The following is a 14,784-nucleotide window of genomic DNA, read 5'->3' on the forward strand; positions in this document are numbered from 1 at the left end:
CCTGAAGTGAAGCACCGGAATGCACCTCCTATCGACACACTGTTCTTTTTCATAATGTCCTCCACTCCTCGGGGTTACCGTAAAATTTTCCTTCTACTCTCGGGAGTGTGGCGACGATCAATTTGGGCTTTTGTTGTCACACTCAAGAAAGCCCCAATCAATTCGAAAAATGTCCTTTCAAGGTCATTTAACGCCCCACTGCACCTTTGGGTGTACCGAGTGGCACAGTGCCTAGCTTTGCGAAATAGCAATGGATCTCTGTCAGGACGCACCATCAGGCCAGGAGCAGTCAAGGAAGCAGTGAGGAAGGTGTACGGTGAGGTCAGGAGAAAAAAAAAAAGTAAATGCATGTTTATTTGTTTATTACACGTTGGTAGCGGATTTCTCTTCAAGCGGGCCGAAGCCCGGCTTAAAGGTTTTTCGGTGTCCCTAAGCCGCCTGCTAGGGAAAATATTTCCACTAGGGTGGGACAGCTAATAAAAAGAACGCTAAACAGTGACACGTGTTCTACCGTTCTAGCCATTGTAGCCCTTCTTTGTTTTGTTCCCGCCAGCCATTCTCACTTCGTTATGGGTTTGTTTTTAGCCTGTCTTGCGTTTTGTTGTGGACGATGGGCCGAAATGCGAGCTACACGGCCAGTTTCAAGCTGCAGGCTGTGGAGTATGCTCTTGAGCATGGGAATCGTGCTGCCGGTAGGCATTTCAGAATCGACGAAGACCGTGTGCGTTACTGGCGAAAGCAGCATGACAAGCTGCGCGCTACGAATAGCGTGCAGCATGCCTTTAGGGGGCCGAAGACCGGAAGGTTTCCTGCTGTGGAAGAAGATATCTTAAAATTTGTCCGGGACCTGCAGAAGGAAGGCTGTGTCGTTTTGCACGAAATGATCAGGATGCACGCGCGAGCCACAGCCAGGAAGCATGGCCTTGCAACCACCGCTTTCAAAGCGAGTAATGGGTGGATGACACGCTTCATGTGGTGCGACGGACTGTGCTTGAGGAGGCACACATCACTTTGTCAGCGACTGTCTCGTTGCTACGAAGAAAAGGTAGTGGACTTTCACAAGTTTGTGATACGCCTCCAGCGGGACCGAGAATTTCTTCTCTCACAAATCAGGAACGCGAACCAGGCGCCATCAATTTCGACATGCTGACAAGCAGGGCGGTCAATGAGAGAGGAGCACGCAGCGTGCTCGTTAAAACGACAGGCGCTGAAAAGCAGCGTTTCACGGTAATGCTGGCTATCATGGCTTACGGCAGGAAGTTGCCATCGACATTATCTTCAAATGGAAAACCATGCTGAAGGCCAACTTTCCAGCTGGCATACGCCCTGCTTTTCCAGCCTCTCCTTGTGTTCGACAGTTTTCGCGGCCAGCTGGGAGAGAACGTACGCTGGGAACTGAAGGAGCTGCGCACCGAGATTGCCATCATTCCAGGCGGACTCACTTTGGTGCTACAGCCCCTTGATGTTTGTGTGAACAAGCTGTTCAAAGACGGTGTGCACCAGTCGTATACAGACTGGATGGCCCATGGAGGGCACGCCCTGATGCTGACCGGCAAGATTAAAGGCTGTCCGTCGAGGTGGTGTGCTCCTGGATCTTGGACGCATGGCGATCACTGCCGGCTGATTTGATCGCAAAGAGTTTTAAGAAGACTGGGATTGAAAATGTGCTGGACGGCAGCGAGGATGACCAGTTGTGGGAGCAAGATAACGAAGTGGCCAGCGACCTGGAATACGGGTCTAGCAATTCTGACGAAGAGTGAAGGGCAATAAAAAGCTGTTTCCAAATAGTGTACGCGTATGTTTACTGCAAAAGGTAAGCTATGTAACATTTTTTTTACTGTATTTTTTGCTCATCCTGAAAAATTTTGCGTGAAGTTTACCCCACATAATAAACGCACCCCCCAACTTCGCTTCGGTTTTTCGGAAAAAAAAGTGCGTTCTTTATGCGAGCATATACGGTAGTTGAGCGGTAGTGCCACCAAGCCTTTGAAATTATGAAAATATCGAGTGGCGATTACAACAGAACCTCGTTAATACTTATTTGCTTTATATATACGAACAGGTAAAGCATTTCCGACATAGTCTGGTGGAACCTACTATTAGATTCATGCTGTAATGGCGAGCTTCCTGCAAGTGATGCTAATGTGTTCACTGACTGCTTAAACTATAGTGGCTCGTCCTATGGCTACAGTTTAGTGCATGCCACGATCACTTTTGGCCATAAAAGGCTAGCTGTGCTTCTCGAAGTCTTCATGGGCCGCAAAAGGTCTTCCACGTTTTCGATAACTGTACCGGCACGCAGCTGTGGTGATGCTCTTACGGATAAGTATCGGAAAAGAACGAGAGTGAGACGGCGGCCAGCGATGAATGCATCAGTGTGACTTGTCGCCAACAACCATTGTCTTCAGATATCTGCTTAGCAGTGCGTTTGGCATAGCTCTGTTGTAAGCAAACTGCATGCTTTTAATAGGTGACAACCCTGTGGGGCACTTAAGTTCTCGCCTCTTCCCCATTCACAAACTGCTTTCAAGTGTGCATTGCTTTGTGGAAAATGAAGCAGCTTACTGTTGCAGAGTTAGCTCAACAAAGTACCATCGCAAATGTGCATAACATTGTTCTAAGTGTACTGCATGCTTTTAAGCAACAACCCAAGCGTGCAGTGCCGTTTGTTGCCATTTCCCTTGTGCAAGACCGCCAGTGCATCATAGGTACGCACTTGCAGGAAGCTCGCCATTACCGCATTAATCTAATTAGTAGGCTACTTGCCGCACCTGTGCACGATCAGGCATAGAGTGGGTAAAATGAACACTCCCTTATATGGAAAACATTCGTCTACAGTATCTACAGCAAGCATGTGAGTTGAGTTGGTAATGAGCACGCACACGTATTGGGGAAAGCCAACACATGTGTCCATCTGCTCTGTTGGCCATTGGGGGTTCTGGACCTTATAAATAATTCTGAAATGCTTTCCAGGGCCGTACCCAGGAATTTTTTTCGGGGGGGGTTTGCGTGTAGAACGGCTGCCATTTTTTAAGATTTATACTGGCTTATTTTTGTGAATAAATCAAGTACATCGCTTACTTGTAATAATTCGATGGTACTTTTCAATTATTTGTACCCAAATAAAGAAATTGGTATGTCAACCTCAAATTCTGGTTAAAGCAAGAAATAAGTTTGGACAATAGCACCACCAAAGCCGGGGACACCGCGACCAACGGCTCCTGATGAAGTAACACAATGTAACCACGGTACAAAAACGGTATGTATGTGTTACAAGCTGCCACTCTAGCGTCGCCAGCGCGAAGTCGGCGACGGGAATGGCAGCAGGTTAGGTCGTTCCGTACGTAAGCAGAGACAGTGAAGAGATCAGAGACGTGTGTGGGGAAAAACAAAACTCTAGTGATATTGCAGCACGAGGAATCTAGTACAACACTTAATACCAACTAACAAAATACATATAAAATCAATAAATCAGCTTACAAGAGAGAAGTATTACAAACTACACAAAACTAACCAACAATAAAACTACAGATGAGAAAGTCCGAAGGTATAAGCAGGTGAAGGGATACCTGTGATGACCGGCAGCTTCGAGTCCACGACGATCGGATGCAAGAAGTCAGAGAGAGTTCTGGCACAACTGCGATGTCGGCGGTGTTGCAGCGCTGGTGTTTCCGGTAGGCTAGTGCTTGAAGCCGATCTCGGGCAGGTTGAACTTACTCGAGCCAGCCGATACGGAGCCACAACCACTTAAGGGATACTTCTTGATCTCCTTCTACACCATGTTGGTCAGCAACTAGACTGCTTAGCAAGGCGAAATCCTGCGCTTAAATCGACCTCCGTGTCCCCTCATTCTCGTCCTGGGGGAAAAGAGACCTCTACATGGGTCCAATCATGCACGTTTCATTGTTAGAAACTCCACCCTAAAAATATATTGACCGCGTCCCTTTTTAATTAGGAGAGGGTCCTCAACTGAGCGAGAGTGACAACCTGTTGGGGTTCTCTCATACGGCTTGTCCACAAGCAGTTTTGCCCGTGGGAATGGTCAGTTTCCTTGGTTTCAGCCGGTGCGTCTTGCAGTCTACAGCTGGTTCGGGGTGCATCGCGGCCTTTGACGACCCTGCCGACGCCGCCGTAGGTACAAAGGATCAAACATCGGCGACTAACGTTTGAAGAAGAACACCCCATTCAGTACTTCCCTGCACTAAAGACCAGTCTTTTCATGAACGAACGGTTCCACCGGTCAGCGGGGGAGTGCGGCGCCCGTTAATTTGCCGTTACGCCGGGTCGCAAAAATGGCAGTCCGTGACAGTATGTATGCAAGCAAACAAACAAGTCGCCCGACATTCCGATCTTCTTGTTACCGTTCGCACATTCTGCTTGCTGGATAGTTTCCTCGTAATTGCGAAAGAATAGAAGGGTTGAAGCTTGGGCTAGCTGGGTTTAGCTTTTAATCGACTCTTGAAACATAGAGGGAAGTTTAAACGAGGAAGTTTTTCCTTCTCGGCAACTTGCAAAATTCTGTGAGGACTTGTTCTGGGGTCACTTGAAGTTCTCGATGGATGCTGAGCAGTGCTAGTCCGGTCAATCTGTCGTTGTTCATATGATTTCGAAGGTAGCTCTTCAGCCTTCTCAGTGTGGAAAAAGTCCGTTCCGGGGTCGACGTCGACACGGGTAAAGTCGCCAGGATAGAAAGTAGGCTGTGGATGTTCGGAAAAAAGTCGCGGTTGCACATCTCTAAGGCCTGTAAAGCACAAGCTGGGCGATTCTTTTCTTCGATCTGGCAGCATTTGTTCACCCACAGTGTGAACTCTGCTTCGATGACATTAGCGGAAGGAATGTCGCCAAGGTAAAACTGCACTGCATCATCAATATCAGAAAGGCTAGCCGATGCGCAGAATTTCGGCAGCAGCATGTTAAGGCCAACCACGACCTTCTTATGGGCATCGAACCGGTCTCTTAATTGATTTTCGAAGTCAGCCAGCAAAGGCAAATACACATTCCTCCGGTAGTACTCTTCGGGAGTAGCAGAAGGTACGTTGCTTCTTTGCATCTGCCTTCCAGTGATGCGTGGTAGGGCCATCTCAACATTTGTGATCTTCAGCAAAGAGAGCGACTTCAGAAAAATCTTATTAAATTCCGTTTCCGCACTAGCCCTTTTTGTGGAAAGAACGTCTATAACATTCTTTACGTGATCGCACGCTTGAGCCAAGTCACAGTCAACTTTTTGAAGAAACTTGCAAAGTGGCAGTGTCAAAGAGAAGAGGTCGCTACAGATCTGAAGCGAAACGACAAACTCGGGCTTCGTAATGGCATTGAGCAGTTGAGAAGCTTTTGATGAAGTATCAGATGACGCGGCCTCTTCTTCCAAATATTCGAGGAATTGTACAATAGGCACGTACAGTTCAAGGAAACGCTGAAGTGCATCGTGACTCTCTACCCACCTTGTTTGGCAAAAGGAGAGAACTGATTTTCTTTTTTCTTGTGTTAAATCTTCTACTTTGTCTCGCAGTTGGTTCGTCCTCTGTGGCGAAGCTCTCACAAACGTACAGGTTGAGGATACAGTTCCCAAACAGTTGCGGATGCTGGGGAGTTTGCATGCGTGAAGCAGAGCAAGGTTCAACGAGTGGGCGCTACAATGCACGTACAACGCTTTGGGCGCTGTTTGATGAATGAAGGCTTGAACACCGTTAAGGTGGCCGCTCATTGATGCCGCGCCGTCGTATCCTTGCCCGCAAAGTAGGTTCAGGTCAAAGCCATGACCTCTAAGGCTGTTCAGGATTGTGCTCGCCAGCGCCTTGCCAGTGAGATCGTACACGGGAACGAAATCTACAAAATCTTCTTTAAGTATGGGCACTCCCGACGTGTCGTGTCCAACGTACCTTACACATAGGGAAATGTGGGCGGTGCGAGATATATCAGTGGCCTCGTCAGCTAGAACTGAAAAACACGAACCTGAGTTGACGTTTTCAACTATCTTTCTTTGTATGATTTTACCACAGAGGGTGATCAACTCATTTTGAATTTTTGGGCTCGTGTACAGCGCATTCGCCGGAGATGTTTCCATGTGAGCTCTCAAGGCGGCATCTCCACATTTTGCTCTCATCCTAAGCAGTGCGCGGAAATTTCCATCATTTTTCAATGGCAGCACTTCAGACATATTTATCGGACCAGAGTCGTCTGTGCCGCGAAGCGGTACTTCTTGCCTGCCACAGAAAAGGATTGTTTCTATTATTGGCAGCAAGTTCTTGCGGTTTTCTTCCGCCTGCTTTTTAAGACCGTGGTCAAGTTGTGTTAAGATGTCATGCTGTGAGCGGGACCGGACTGCTAAAAAGTTCTCCGATAGCGTTGTTGACATGGCGTGATAACTGCTGGATGCGTGGCTCTTAAAGGCGTCCATGGCTTTCTTGTAATTGGTGAACTCCTTAGTTACAAAACAGCCCAAGCGCTGGTGCTCCCCTTTTCCTGCACACTCGCTTGCGAAGACTACGCAATATTTGCATAATGCTCCTTGAAGCTTCTCTGAATAAACAAGCCATGGGTAACGATCTACCCAGTGAGGTTGGAACTTCAGATTCCTTTTCCCGGTGGCTGGATAATCATAGTTAGCCGGAGGGGTCCACGGATTGAGCAGCAGCTTCTCCGTCGTCTCTGGATCATTTACATTATTGCTTTTCGAGACAAACAGTCCCAAGTCCAAAATATTCGCACTCGTCGCACAGAGGGGAGGCGAACCAGAATGTGTAGGTGCCATGCCACTCACCTTCCTTGGGCATTGCCCAGTGGTAAAGGCGTCACTTTGCCCAGCGTTGACTGTAGAACAAAGGTCACTTGGAGTTGCACTGCGGCCACCATCATTTTCCGGCGGCGCATGGGTGTCCTGCTTGTGTTCGTTCTCAGGTGATTCACATAAACCGGTGCATTCTCCTGAGTCGCTACAGAAGTTCCGACGCGCTTGGCTTTCCACCAGTGCTGAGGAGGGCGAACTTTTATCCTTCGAAGGAGGCGGTTCTTCTCCGTCCGCTTCATCGGTTCGAACTTTCTTGAAGTAAGACGCAAGACTCCTTTGCTTCGTTGTTGCAGAGTGTCTTTTCATTTTGCTGCCGCAATCCTGTGCACGCACACAGAAGTGGCCAGTGGCTCCAAAAAGACGTTTGCGACTGCTTCGACTGCCTGGCGTGAACGGCGGGCGATGTTTTCTTCCTCTCTTATCCACTTTACAGTGGCTAGAATGTAGAAGTGTGATGAACGCGCCGGCTCCCGCGTGGCGCATGTGTTTTCTGAACGCCGCTACAGCTGGTGTGCATGCAGGACCATTATTGTACTCCCGCTGCAGCAAACTGGATTAACGCTACTTAAAGACCTTTTCACAGAAGACTCCATGGGCACTCCATACTCCCCTTAATATACGTGAACCCCCCAAGAATGCACTGCCGAGACATTTGCACTCCCGTGGTACAGTCCAGAAAGCAGGTGTTGCTCCGTTCCTGTGAAAAAGTCACCTTTTCACAGACGGCTCCCTGGGCGCCTGCATAATTCTCTCTGGGCTGCGCTAATTAAATAGCCGTGACCCCCCAAAAATGCACTTTGTAGGCTGTGACGTCAGCCTCTGTACTCCCGCGCGCAGCCCAGCTTGGCGGCGTTTTTTCTCTCCTGTGAAAGTTGACCGCTGGTGCCGGATTGTGTGCCGGCTGTATCCTCGCTTTGTGTGCTTTGTAGGGAGGCGCATATACCTTGTGTGTACAGAAGAGGTAGATTTCCTTGCGTGTGGTTAAGGTTGTTCGAAGTTGCTCGGATATGCCAGTCTTTCAGTAGATGTCATCTTCGATGATTCGTTTCGGTGGCGAAGACTACAGTTTGAGAAAAGTTTACCCTGCAGCCTGCGTCCTCGGAATGCGCCGCTGAGTTTTTCCGCTTAGGGGTTTCGTTCCCTGGCAAATTTGCGCACGTCGTGTTGGTGTTGCCGTTGCTGTCGAACTGTTTACTTTCACAGAAGGAGACGCGCTTTTCGTAGAAACCCAAAGCCGACACGTGCGGTCCGCACAGACGGATAACTTCTCCAGCGGCAATGCACAAGGAAAGCATCTGGAATCAATAAAGGAGCTGCTACGGGGTGAAAGACGAAAAAGAAAAGACTCGAAGGAACGCGAGGGCGAAGTGCAAAGCTGTACAAATAGGGCAGGTGCGCGTGCGGGGGAGGGAGCGCTGAGGTGTTCTGGTAGGTTTGAAGAAAGGAAGAAGAGGGAAGCAATGCCAGGAAAGTTGCAGTGTAACTTTGGCAGCTGGGGGTCGCTGTGAAGGCGTGTAAATATTTTAGTATCACCCGAAAAGTTAAAGCATCAAAAAAATTTCGGGGGGGGGGGTCAGAACCCCCTCAACCCCCCCCTAGTTACGGGCCTGATGCTTTCTGGCATTGTCACCATGTGCTCTTCGGATGTTCGTGTGATAAAGCCGGAATTTTTTCGGTGCTTTGGTAAAAAGAAAAGAAAAACCTTGTAATGGGTACTTTATTCAACAGCTGCATTTATTCCTTTGTTGGTAGCTGCAGCACACTTCAGGAGATGCAGATTTCTCCTTGCTGGTTAATGCACACTACTGTTTAATGCATAGTTATGCCGCATTCTTGTCAGGCACATATTAACCCTTGCAGTCATGAGTCCTTACCCAATTTGCAGTCGTTCCAGTCAAAAGCCATTCTGTGCATTTTGGGTGTCATGCAAAAAAAAAACCCTTAGGTACAAAAATGCATTAGGGAATTTACTTGAGAGTTATTTCTCTGTACCGTTGGCTGTCAGCGCTACTTGAGCAGTTGCCGGGATGTAGGCCAGGATTTCCGCTACATGTCTTGCAGTAGAAGAAAGTCGCCTTCCTGCTGCCTTGCTATCTCTGCACACAGTGTACTCCATGCTGTTACGATTCACATTCTTATATATGAAATGTGGAACTAAAGTGAAGTCCTTCGTGGCACTAAAATCATCATAGGGCTCGCAAAACTTACACGACTCCCGCCTGTACGATGCCTGCTGTGAAAACGTCGCCATCCAGTCACCAGTACACACTGCAAATTGCATGGGCAAATCTCAAGTCCCTTTCAAAAAGTGCTGATTTTAATTGGAGACAACAAAAACTGTGATTTGTAACTGAAAAACAATGCTGAGAGATGGTGCAACCCACCCATATAAACAGAGAATGGCAGCATGCCCCGGCATATGTGACCGCAAAGGTTAACGAAGCTTCACTATTCGAGAAATTAAATGGTAGATATTTGATTCACGAATCAAACTATTTGCTGAGCTACTATTTATTTTGTATTTGAGCATTTGCACACCCCTACAATATTGAGTTCGACTCCTGACTGAGGGTTTATAAGAAGCCAAGTGAGAAGTGCCATTGCACCGCAAGCGATGCAACAGTGCCAACAACAAAGGAACCAGATAAACAAGACCCCTAGATTGACCTCTTGGCAGTTATGGCTTTGGCTTTGTAATAGGCAGCCGCAGCTTTGGAACAGCAAGCCAAAAACGTCTCATACAGTCAGAAAAAACATGGCATTCAAGATCTGTACTTGTTAAGTGGAAATAATGGTTGTCACTAGATTGCAGATTTTGAAGGCTTTTGGGGGGTGCGTGCCAGTGTGTGTTGACAACCACAGAAACGTGCACAGTACAGACTACCACGGAAGTTACAGTCTCTTCATATTCACCTCATTGTGGCTGTTGGCCTCTGCTCAAACGAGGGATTGCAGTTCATTAGAACGCAGCCGAAAGGCAATCAATATTGATTAGAAACGTGCACTTGCAAGACCTCGGCTCAGTGCAGTGTTCAATATATTTAGGGCTCCGTGTTTTTGGTGTTTATGTTTCTTGAAAATCGGCAAGTGTTTATCAGAGTTTATATTTTTGGCGGAAATTTGGCATTCATAGGAGTTTATTTCTCTTGAATCCCAAGTTCTTTGATATTTGGAGTCTTGCGTTATTCTCGAAACCCCCAAATCTTAGATCAATTCATACCTGAACACTAAAACATCAAAACACACGAAGCAAATTTTTTTTTCTAGAAGGTTTGAATGCGCAAAAACATACGCACTAGCGAAATGCTTGAACACATAACACGTGTATTTGTGCATATAACAACCTTATGCTTAAAGCTTACTGTAGAACACACAAGCATACTTGGCGAGGTTGCTGTCAGTGGTCGAAGCGCGCTCCTTTCGAATGACTACTCTCTGCATTGAAAATGCCCTTTCAACGTTAGCGCTAGAAACTGGAAGCGCCAGAAGATGCAGCACACAGTGAGAAAGCACTGGCCACTGGACATTGGGAAGTCTCCAAAACGACAGGGGTTCAACAATGTTACACATTTCATAGCACTGATAGTTTGCAAAATCACTCGGGAACTGGCTCATGTCGTCAGTTTCAAGAAGCACTAATTGAAAAATAGGCGCATAGGTTTCGAACGTGCAGGGCAGCTCATGCTTCACATTTGGATTCACAAGTTGAACACAGTACCAAAACGATACTTTGGTGTACTGGAGTTGATCGCACAGGTTCCTCTCAGATGTTTGTCTCCACTCTTCGGCGACAGCAGCGTAGTATCCGCGAAAGTCTGCGACAGTCGTTAAGCGGTCAGTCTTGTCAAGGAGGTCCAACAGACCTGTAACATCTGATTCGAAGACCTCGGTTAGATCACGCCATTGACTGATGAGTGTGTGCAAACGAACCCCTAGTATGGGATACACTTGGTGTACCAGGGTATTCTCTGCCTCAAGTTCCTTAATGATTGAGAGCACGGCACACGAATTGGTCTTCGGAAACCTCCTCTTAACGAGCAAGTCGTGCACAGCTTCAGGTGGTGAAATAAGACTCTTGAGCTTCTCACACTTCGTTCCCTTGGCTTCGTCGCTTCTTAAGAAAGACAAAATGGCACGTCAGTTGTCCAAGATAGCTTCTAGAGCTTCATAAAAAAAGAACCACCTCTACGGACATACGGTTTTCAGTGACTTGATGGACAGGCCCATGGCCAAGCACACAAAATCAAACTTACGGCGCAGCTCCCGCGACGACTTCAACAGGGCAGGAAAGTGCACAGTAAAATCGTGAACTGCGTTAAACGAGCTTGTCCTGATTCCATCCTCCAGAGCGTTGTAGAGTAGGTGGCACGGATCTTTGAAGTGAAGCGCCTTGAATTCGGGGTTGGAAAGTTGCAAGTCCTTGTGAAGCTTCTGCATGTAAGAAGCTTTGTCGCCTAATACAGCTACGCTTGGTAAACTTAAAATCAGTCAAACCAGAAGATGTATCAATCAGCGCTTAGAACTTGCCCTTTTGATAAAGGACGGAACCAGGTATTGGCCCTTGAAATCTGAGTTTATCAGGTAAATCCGAATTTTCAAAAATTTTACCTTCGAATTTTTATTGGGTTTTTTCGGATAAAGCCGAAAACACGGAGCCCTAAATATATTGTATGTTTCTGTGTACGTGTACACCAGCCTTATGCTTTTTGCATGTGATCTTCAAGGGGATTTCTTGGAATTCCTGGAGACAAGGAATTTCATGCATTTTTCAGTGTTTGTGTATTTAGTTTACATGCTCCTCAACTTTAATACTTTTTTGCTGCGCTTATTGCCACCTTCTAAAATTATGCATCTGCATTGCCTTTGCAAAACTTATAAAAGCTGGGAAAAATGTCTAAAAGCAATCCACAATTGCTGTATTGTTTCAGCACACAGCTTATTGTGAGGCTTCGTGGGTTATTTGTGCTGTCAGGGACTGGATGATGCGCACACTAACAACTGGTTTATTTCTGTGCCAGGCACATCCTTATGTATGACACGAAAAGAAAAGAAAGGGAAAACAAAAAGAACAGCAACAACCAAAGAGCACATGTTGTGCATCGGTTAACCACGTCACACCCACGATAAACATTTGCAAAACCATCATGTCTGAGTTATCATGGCTGCCTTTAAAAACCCAATTTCTCTTTGAGATAGGATGATTGATGGTGAGCTAACGCAACCTTCGCTGGTATCAATAAAGAAAGCCTCGATAATTTCTCTTTCAGTTTGATTGGATGTGCGCTTCAACACTTCAGTACCCGAAAAAAAATAGCTTGCATTTGCACGCAGCGCAGTGTGTGGCCAAGTTGCCAGAGTGGGTTAACAATGAACATGCATAATTATGTTCTTTAAGCCATGCATTAAGTGTCTATGTGTCGGCTGTCAGTGGGCTGTGGTGAGTAAGCTTTATAGCTGTAAAGGGGTCCTGAACCACCTCTTGAGCTTCCATGAACGTGCAAGCACTGCTGTGAACGGTTCAGCCAAATTTTGTAGTCGTGCGTAGCACATAGAGTTGCCACTTTCTCAAGTGCCCCGTCCTCACTCACTTCGCTGGGCAGGGCACCAGCTGTATGTCATCAAACAGCAGATTGCTGCTATTGGCTAATAGCTGACTAAATCAGGAGCAACGTTTTGATCAGATGTGCTTCTTGCCAGCAATGCTAAAGGGCACAGGAATCACAATGGGAGTGAGCAGTTGCATTTCATGATGTGTGCTGATGTAACTGCTGTTACATGCGTTACATGTCATGCTGTGCAGCTTCCAGGGCACTCATTGGGAAGAAAGACAAAAAAATGCGCCTCAAGCGTGCAGCAAATCCCTGTAATTTCGTTCTTTGTTGACGGATTAGAGAAGTTTTTGTGGCAATTGATTAGTGAGGAAATAAAGTCATGCTGAGATCATTCAATGATTGCCTGAAAAAAATAGTTCAGGATCCCTTTAAAGCACTTCACACTTTTGCCAGCTTTTTTTTTTTTTTTTTTTTTTTGGCAACATAAGTTTCGACCACCATCATGACACTGAAAGTAACATCAAAGACAGAACGAATATGATTTTTTCAAAAATCATTTACAAGATAAATGGTGTAGTAAAGGGCTTGACCACGATTTTTTAGAGTGTAATCGGAGACGCTGGAGCGCATCACCTGGGAAGTTTGATGTGTAATGATCCCTCTGTGTTGTGCAAAGGGAAGCACAGGAATGGTGCGAAAAAAAGTGACTGTGTGGGAAAGGCGCTCACTTGCAACCAGGTCTATCTGGAAAACTCTTTGTTTTTGCTTTTCGGCATTTCTTCTGCGCTCCCCTTTGCAAGACGTCGAACTAACTATCACAAGAATTTACTCTTCTGGCTCTGTAATTACCATTTTACTTTAATTATACAAATCATTGATGGCTACTTGTGCTTCTCAGTGCTTGGATCCTCTATGAAGCATAAACCTATTTTTGCATCTAAGTTTAGCCTCATAATACAACAAAGGTATGGAAACACTAGTTTTTCTTTTGGCACCTTGCATATTTTATGAGAAAAGAAAGAGCACACTGGGGAGGTAACAGGGGCAACCACCCAAGTCCATCAAGGGTACATTGAAGCATTGTTATTAGAATAACCGAGGATGGTGCCGTGCGCAGGAGCCCGAGGAGGCCGAGTTGACAGAGGAGGCACCAGCCTTTGCACCACCTAGCACGCTGCGCTACCAGTCGGAAGAGCCTCACAGCAAGGAAGACTCCCGCAGGACCGACGATGCTTGACTCTTGTGTACAAACTATTGTGCTGTGCAAGTTTAGCCTCTTTGCTGGATGTGATAGAGCGAGAAAGGCTCGTGCCGTGCTTGGCTTGCCTTCTATTCGCCTGTTTTTCGTCTTGTTTCTAAATAAAATACCACAAATTGTTACCAATTTCCCTGTGTCTACAGCCCAGGATGGAAAGGTTAGTGTCAACGGCTAAGTTGCTTGAATGCACTCCCCACACGCTCCTTGATGCCCTGGAATATGTCAGCCCCTATGGGATGTAAGCAGTTTTGCGCGACATGGGTGCATTGGTTGTGCTGCATGACTTGACATTGTTAAAACTACTATAGCACGCATTACATGTGCAACCAACTGCATCTTGAGTTATTAAAACTCGTGACCTCTTGGAGCAGACTTTAATGGGACCAATGTTTATTTCAGAGGGTGTCCAATTTCATGGCAGTTTGCATGTTCCTTGGTTGTTTGATGATGATGATATGTGGCTTGTAATCAGGGTGTCGGAACGAAATGTTTTTCGTTTCGGTTTTAGTTTCGTTCCACCGCAAAAAGTTCCGTTCCGTTTCTGTTCCGGAACGAAAAAAAAAATGTTCCGTAACGGTTCGTAACGTTTTTTTTTTAATGCAAAAATTTGAAGCTGAGGTAATCGTAAAGAATATTGCATTTGTGATGTAGTTACTTGCCCCCCTCTTAGGAAAGTGGGACAAGCGTGAAACACGTTTTTCAGAGGAGCTGAAGTAACTGTACGACGAATTCCTACCAACTAGCACAAACCAGTATTAATTTCAGTCATAGTATTTATTTTCTCAAAAGACAAATACGGATTTTTTTAGTGGGCTCAATGCTTTGTGTCAAGGGAGTGAGCACGATCTCAGAAGCAGCACGTCATTGAGTGTACTCTCTGGTGTGCGAGACCGCTCTTCTGATAAAAAGATCGCCAGGCCTGCGCGGAACACGCCGCACAGTCACAACGAAAGCAGGAAGAGCGGACTTAGTAGAGCCCGTTGGAGAGTCTCTTGGGGCAATAATACAAGTACACATGCAAGGTACCTACTCGTGGTCTCGTGGTACACACTACAGTAAGGCATTATGTGCATTTTGTGCTGTGACTGATGATGATAAAGAATTATGGCTGAGCACTTTGCAGTGGGTGGGAAGCAGTGTTGCGGAATGGGCGTCTCCATTCCATTGCAATTCCATTGCGGGGAATT

The 14,784-nt window shown here is 46.4% G+C and overlaps 1 protein-coding gene across 1 annotated transcript in view; it reads left to right on the forward strand.

The window, feature by feature from the left end:
- Nucleotides 1-13,719, forward strand: part of LOC119386563 (probable ubiquitin carboxyl-terminal hydrolase FAF-X) — a 326,343-nt gene extending 312,624 nt beyond the window's left edge. The window contains exon 36 of the mRNA XM_037653846.2: nt 13,457-13,719. Within this exon, the coding sequence (XP_037509774.1) occupies nt 13,457-13,576 (120 nt within the window). The 3' untranslated portion in view covers nt 13,577-13,719. The remainder of the gene's footprint in view (nt 1-13,456) is intronic.
- Nucleotides 13,720-14,784: the final 1,065 nt, after the last annotated feature.

Source organism: Rhipicephalus sanguineus, chromosome 3, assembly GCF_013339695.2.
Source record: "Rhipicephalus sanguineus isolate Rsan-2018 chromosome 3, BIME_Rsan_1.4, whole genome shotgun sequence".
Classification (NCBI taxonomy): Eukaryota; Metazoa; Arthropoda; class Arachnida; order Ixodida; family Ixodidae; genus Rhipicephalus; species Rhipicephalus sanguineus.